We start from the raw sequence: 7317 nt of genomic DNA, 5'->3' as shown, positions 1-7317 counted from the left end.
ACAATTATGGCAATGGAAAAAAAATAAAGATACATTATCTACAATAACCATATCTGAACCTAAAAAAAATATTGTGAATGGATTGAGTAACTCAAATAACTGATTTTCATAAGAAAGAGACATCTTTAACAATATCTGCACTGCCATTCCATACCTTGTTGAAGCTTCTGTTTTTTGGGTTACAAGTTGAACTTGAGGAATCTTATCAGAATGGTGGACATTATATGCACAAGTTTCTATGCTGGTGACTTCTTTAGCTAGACTCTGAGGAGCCGTACCAGCTGATCCACAATGTTTTTTTTCTTTCCTGACTTTTTGCCAAGGTGAATGTTCTGTAAGGATTCAAAATTTTAGGGAAAAATTTAAATACTTATGGGAAATAAAGCATTATAATACAGTGTATGCATACACATATACATACCAGCTGAAACATGATTCTGACTTCAATTTTCCCATCCCTGTGGATGATCAGTTCAGAGTGGCATTCATTTTTTTCAGTGTGTGGAGTGACCTTTTCAGTTTCTCAATGGAACGTTCTTCTAAGTCATCAAAATTAAGAGCTTCCAATTCTTGCTGTAAGTCTTTCAAAGAATCAGAATCAGACAGTGAACCCACAGAAAACTGGGAAGAAGTTGAAGAATTTCTTGTTCGTGATTCACTCTGACTATTTCTGTGTGAGCGTTTCTTTTTGCGTGAAGAACCGTGCCCATTACTCCTACTTGGTCTATCTGTGTAAAAGCAGGATAAATCATATATTACTAAATCTAAAGATATATCCTGGTCCCTCACTTCTAGAGGAAGGAGTAGGAATAAACACTCCAACTATTTGTGTGGGACTCATGCTGAGCAAGCTGTAAACAATAAAACAAAGGGGAGAGCAGGATAAAATATGAATATTCAAAATGTTTTTCTGATCTGAAAAAGCAGTAAAGTAAAAAAGCCAGTGACATAACTGTTTTCCTACTCTTCCTTTGTTGTTTTACAATTCCTATAATAACTCTTTGAGATAATTAATTGATTTAGCTTTTACTAGAGACAAAGAAACAAAGTGGCAATCACAAACTGCACATGTATTTTACTCAATTTCATTTTTCCTTTCCTTTCAAACTGATGCTATTTTTTTATGATCAATGGTTCTTCTTTTTGGACTCACCATATCTTAACATGAGAGCATTTACAAGAAAATTAGTAAAAATCAAAAATAAAACTTACCACTTTTTGTTAGAAATCTCAAGAAAAAAATTACTGATGAAAACATGGAAGCTTTTCCTACTTTAGTATCTCCTGAAGGATAAACCAAAGAATTCTGGATTTATGTTAGTTTATGTTTAGCAAGTCACAAAGAAAAAAGGAAAATCTCTTGGTTTTAAAAACCACTTGCCATTCTCAACCCTCTAAAGACCATCAAGTCTGGTTCAGTGAGACTTTCTTTGAATACAAAAAAAGGATCAGAAAATGAAATTCTTCAAATGAACTTCTGAGTTGCATTATTATTATTGCTATAATAATAATAATGAAAAAAAAAAAAGAAAAAAAAAAAAAAGAAAAAAAAAATTGTACTAGGTATCCTGCCATGTATAGTTTACAACACTTATTTTAGTAGTGGTTCCTATCAGCAAAAACTTTTGTTAAGCATAGCACAAAGCCACATGTTTTTCTATATGTGTTGTAAAGTTGACAACCACGCAGTGCTAGCTGAAGCATCACATCTAATGTAGTCAAAAACTGCTCTGTTGCTGGGTATATGCACTGTTGACTTTAATGTTCTTTTGTGAATTTTGTTTGCACACAGATAAATCCAAAATTGCCACCAAGGAGCCAATTAGTATGACTATGTGACCTCATCTGATTTTCCCACTCAATGAGTTATCATTATTACTGACATTATTATTATTATAATATCATTAACAATACTAATAGCAATAACAAAATATAAAAATCAGAAAAATTTAAACAGGTAAGACAGCTAAGATATTAACAAATTCATGGGTGATTAAGCAGCTGTGGAGTTATCTATGTGTAAAGAAAATTTAATAAATAATAGAAACAATGGGCTTGGCATCCATTTTTGCCATCCTAGCATCAAAGGATTCAAATATCTAACTCAGGGATGTTACACTCATGGGCCCCTGAGCCAAACTTGGCCCTTGTCATGGTAAACAAGTGGCTCATGGATGACAAGATTATTAACCTGGGAAATTATGATCACTATGATGGAAAATAATATTAAATACATTTTCTTACATTAGTGTCATCATTTAAAGTCTAATAAAACCAAAAAAAAATTACATATTCGAAAATACTGCAAGTTTTAATCCTTTATCGACCATCAAGATGAAATGAAAAGTGGGCTGCAAAGGGTTTTGAGTTTGACACCCCTGATCTAAGTAGTTCTATTTCTAAAGGTGAAAGACAAAGAGAAGGGATAAAATAAGAAGAAATAACTTATATTTTCCTTTTCATATTGTACCTTTGACATATGTGTCTCCCCATTCCTCTTCAGACCCTGGTAATACCACTGGATTTTGCTCTAGAAGCCTTTCCAGCTCATCTGCATATGGTGACTGATCATAAGGAGTTAACAAACGGTAGCACATTTGTGGGATAAATTTGCGATAGTAGATTGACAAATCCATAAGAATGTCACCACTGCTAATGGTCAGAAGAGATCTGTGAAAGAATGATCAGTACATCAATGACCAATTATTTTTTGCAACTTGAAAGAGTATCCTTCACTTCTTAACCCAATCACACTGGATTTATGTTCTGTCCCTTGTATGTTTTTGTGAATTTTGTTACATGCAGATGGCTCCACATGCGGCTCAGCCTCCAAGGATTTCTATCAGTAGGCCTACTGACTGATCTTGATTTCCCCATTCCTTGAATTGGCAGGAAAATGCGTTTTTCCTTTTAATGCAATTGATATCAATACTGTTATTATTGTTATTGATGTTATGATTACTAAAGTATTATTAAAATCTTGTTAACATTTAAGACAATGAAATAATGCAAAAGAGCCTTTCCAAAAGTCAAGGAAAAGGGTAAACAGGTGAGAAAGGTAGGACTAATAAGTGACCCCTTGATGATAAGCACTTGTAGAGCCATCTATGTGTGAATACAATAAATAAACCTGTGTTACAGTGGGCATGGCATGTATTCTTGCCAAACGTGCCGATTGGGTTAAATAACTCATTCACTATTTTCTACCCTATCTAAAACAAAATGTCACCATAAATTTTGTTATAACAATGCAAAATCAACAGATCTATGGATACTAACCCATTCTCTAATACAGCAGCCAAATTCAGACAGATGAACTGCATTGCTGAAACCTTCAACTGTTTTGCATTGTAAGTACCTGCAAACTCTAACAAGTCTGCAGCATTCTTTAGAGTTAGCAATCCCACTAAGACATGTTCACATATCTCACAAAGTCGTGTGACTAAAAGCTGATCAGCTACCACAAGCACATTGCAAACAAATTCTGGCTCTCGGCACTGTCGAAGCTTTGGTGAGTCATCTTCATATAAATAATCCAGAATAATGACCAATATATTGGTTGGAAGAGGCATACTTAATGTTTTTGTTGAGGTTGACTGGAAAAGAAGTGAATGAAATATCATAATCTAATTACACATCAATTTAATACATTATTTTCACTCACTGCAAAAGTAGGAAAATATGCTTTTAGAAATATGCTTTTTTTGAACAGAATTAAGTCTTTTAACTTACCTCAATCCAATTAGCTCCAAACATACAGTTAAAATATTCTGATCTTGCAGACAGAACACACTTGTGAGCTCCTAGATTATCATTTGTCTTGCTTGAAATCATAACATCCCACAGATCCTGGTTAATCTTTCGGGAATACTTAGTATTGACATCTGAGGCAATCACATTACAGCTGAAATTTATATTCTCCATTAACAATTAAGGTTATAACTGTAGTTTACATGAAACATTAAAAGAAAAAAGTAATGTATATTAAAACATAAATTTCAAAGAAATATTTGCATATAACATATATATAGATACTAATGCAAAACACACACTTGCATACACACACACACACACACATACATATATTTTTTATATATAATATATATATATATTATATATATATATATATATATATTTTATATATATATATATATATATATGTATATATATATATATATATATATATTATATGTATATGTATATGTATATATATATATATATATATATAATATATAATATATACACACTTTGTGTGTGTGGTGTGTGTGTTTATGTGTGTGTGTGTGTATATGTGTGTGTGTGTGTGTGTGTGTGTGTGTGTGTGTGTGTGTGTGTGTGTTGTGTGTGTATGTGTATATGTGTGTGTATGTGTATATGTGTGTGTGTGTGTGTATGTGTGTATATATGTGTGTGTGTATATATGTGTGTGTGTGTGTTTATGTGTGTGTGTGTGTGTGTGTTTATGTGTGTGTGTGTGTATATTGTGTGTGTGTGTGTGCGTGTGGTGTGCGTGTGTGTGCGTGTGCGTGTGCGTGTGCATATTTATATGTACATATATATATTAATATATATATATAATATTATATATATATATATATATATTTTATATATATTTATATTTATATTTATTAATTATGAATTTATATTATGTGAATGTATAATTTTATATATACATATATATATATATATATATATATATATAATATATATATATATATATATATATATATATGTATGTGTTAAACTGTGGGGAATCTCGGAGCAGTCAGGAGGCCTCAGAGGTACAGAGCACATGGCCCACCAGTGTGTGGCATGCCCTGGCTCTGTACCAACTCCTTCCCCTTAGTCACCCTGGGGTAAATGAGTGCTTCGGGGGAGGTGGGCCTTGTCAGCCCTCCTCCCCCCAGATAACTTGCCAGCAATGACACAAAGAAATGGATATACTGGGGGAGGGGTGCTGTCCCTACCACCCAGCAAGCGAGGTGGGCTATGGGTTCCTGTTGGGAGGGCAAATGTTTGGGGTGCAGGATGAGAATAAAAGTTACTTGTCCCACCTGCGCCCCACAGGCGCCAACCCACCATGAGGCTTGTTGGGCAAAGCCCTAGGGAATCCCCCAAGTGGATGGGGAGCCCCCACAGCCTGCCAACCCCCTTTATTTGGGGCAGTGTCAGCAAGAGTGGCAGAGGTGGTGTACACCCAGAGCGACCGCCCGAGGTTTAACCTCAGGAGAGCTATCCAGTTATTTGCTTGGAACATCTGGTCCTTCCTACTGATGTTTGCAAACTCAAAGTGAAAAGGGATCACTGGGACTGTAGCAACTACCGTGGCATTGCACTGCTCAGCATACCAGGCAAAGTTTTTGCCCACCTACTAAGGCACCAGAGACCAGAGCAGTCTGGATTCACTCCTGGCAAGTTGTGGGGTTCACACCTACCCACATGTTTGCTGTGTGTGGCTGCCCTGTGCACTGTGGAGATGGGAGTCCTGGAGGGTGAGCGATGGCATGCATGACACCCTTTGGCTAGCAACAGAACTCTTTGGTCCCTTTTTCCAGCAAGACAGGTGGTTTGATCAGGTCAATCAGCTGGTCTCATTCGGAAGGCTAGGGTCAAGCAGCCAATATCGTTGTTAGCACTCACACTGGACCTGTGAGTGGCGGTACAATGGCCATTGGCTACATATATCCTCTCACTACCCCTGTGGCTGTTAGACATTAGTTCTAACATTCAACTTCCCCTTGTTGGATTCGGTGTTGGGTGGAGGTGTGAGAGGATGAAATAACAGCTTATTTCATGGCAAACATTCCTAAAAAAAAAAACCTACAAAACAGAGATAAAGATGCAAGGCCCAGACCACGGCAGTCACTTTAAGCCATACATGGATTCTAGTGGCAAGAGAAAATGTAAAGCACAGGTTGACTCTGTCAGAGCTGCTGCTAAAATGGACGCCAAAAACACGTCTGTCTATGAGATTGTCCAGCAGATGGACTCTAGTGCTGGCCTCTCCAAGATAGCACCCAAATCAGGGAGACCTCTGAGTACCCCTCAGATGCCCTCTTTGATCGAGATGGGAGCACAAGCTGAACCAGACAAAACAGGATCTGCTCCCACGACGAGAGCCCACAATTTAAGCCAAAAGGCTGGTACGAAATGACCCAGGCTGGAGACATACTCTGAGGAGAGTTTGGATCCCCTAGGCATTTCCCACAGTTCAAGGTTCCTTCTAAACCTGGGGGGAAAGTGTGTCTCTCACACTGAATCCCGATGATAGAGAGTCAAGATGGTGTTACTTGGCTTCTCATTATCATATGATATGGATGTGATAACATCACACCCACAGGTCGTGGATGCTTCCCGAATGTCAAAAGGGAAGAGCCGAACCAGGCAAGTCCTGCTGACCTTGAAAGGAGCCCCAATCACTATCCTTGATCTGGGTAACTGGGGCACCTTCGGCTTAAGAACTTGTGTGCCAGAGCCTCTTTAGTGCTGTAAGTGCCAAAGATACAGTCACCACCAGGCTAGTTGCAAGGCCAAGCCTAAATGTAGTGTCTGTAGCAAGTCACACAACAACGAGGTGTGCCTCAAGGCCCACAAGGAAGGCCAAAGGGACACAAGCAAAATATCCCAACTGTGCCAAGGGGCATCAAACCTGGAGCCTGGCTTGCTCTGCCAAGAAAGAGGCAGTCCTCAGGCGACAAGAGGTTGCTAAAAAGTGACCAGACTTTGTTCCTGCTTCCCCAGGCACAAATGTCTCGGGAAAGAATAAAAGAGAAAAGACTTCCCGACCTCCTAAGAGGAAGGAAGCCCCTCACAGCCAACACAAGATATCTCCAATAAAAAGGAGTTTCTAACCATTTCAAAAGGCAGAAAAAGAACCACAGGAATAAGGTTCAAGGAGCACTGCAAAGCTCCCAAGAGACGATAATATCCTCTTTGATGAGGAAGATATAGCTCTTCTGTTGATTGCTGCTTTGGGGAGGTCCAGTGAGTCGGAGGAGACAGTCACAGTCGCTATGACGGCAATGACCCAGACTGTTGCAGTCCTGAAAGGGAGGAAGCTGAACAGAGCCAAAGCAGCCCTACCCTCACTCCAGGATGAGACCTCCCCCCCCCACTCCAATCCTGGCCATGCCCTCACAGGCAGAGCCAAGACAGGCTGAATCTGTGCAGCCAGTGCCAGAACAAGCTGACCTTACCCAGGTAAAATCAGCAAAGAGAAAAGATACACAGACAAAGCCTGAAGTGAGAAAAAACAAACAAAAGTCAGAGCTACCAAAGGCTCTCTACCTTCCAGTGGACCCAAGGATAGCCTGACAA

The 7317-nt window shown here is 38.5% G+C and overlaps 1 protein-coding gene across 1 annotated transcript in view; it reads right to left on the bottom strand.

Annotated features, from left to right (window-relative positions):
- Positions 1-304: 304 nt before the first annotated feature.
- LOC119569410 (inhibitor of Bruton tyrosine kinase-like) overlaps positions 305-7317 on the bottom strand; it is an 8863-nt gene continuing 1850 nt past the window's right edge. Inside the window, exons 2-6 of the mRNA XM_037917582.1 lie at positions 3733-3904; positions 3280-3596; positions 2471-2670; positions 422-728; positions 305-332 (exon numbers count right to left, since the gene is read on the bottom strand). Coding sequence (XP_037773510.1) covers positions 469-728; positions 2471-2670; positions 3280-3596; positions 3733-3904 — 949 coding nt within the window. The 3' untranslated portion in view covers positions 305-332; positions 422-468. The remainder of the gene's footprint in view (positions 333-421; positions 729-2470; positions 2671-3279; positions 3597-3732; positions 3905-7317) is intronic.

Source organism: Penaeus monodon, unplaced genomic scaffold (genome assembly GCF_015228065.2).
Source record: "Penaeus monodon isolate SGIC_2016 unplaced genomic scaffold, NSTDA_Pmon_1 PmonScaffold_1493, whole genome shotgun sequence".
Lineage (NCBI taxonomy): Eukaryota > Metazoa > Arthropoda > Malacostraca > Decapoda > Penaeidae > Penaeus > Penaeus monodon.
This window is presented reverse-complemented; position numbering and strand designations above follow the sequence as displayed.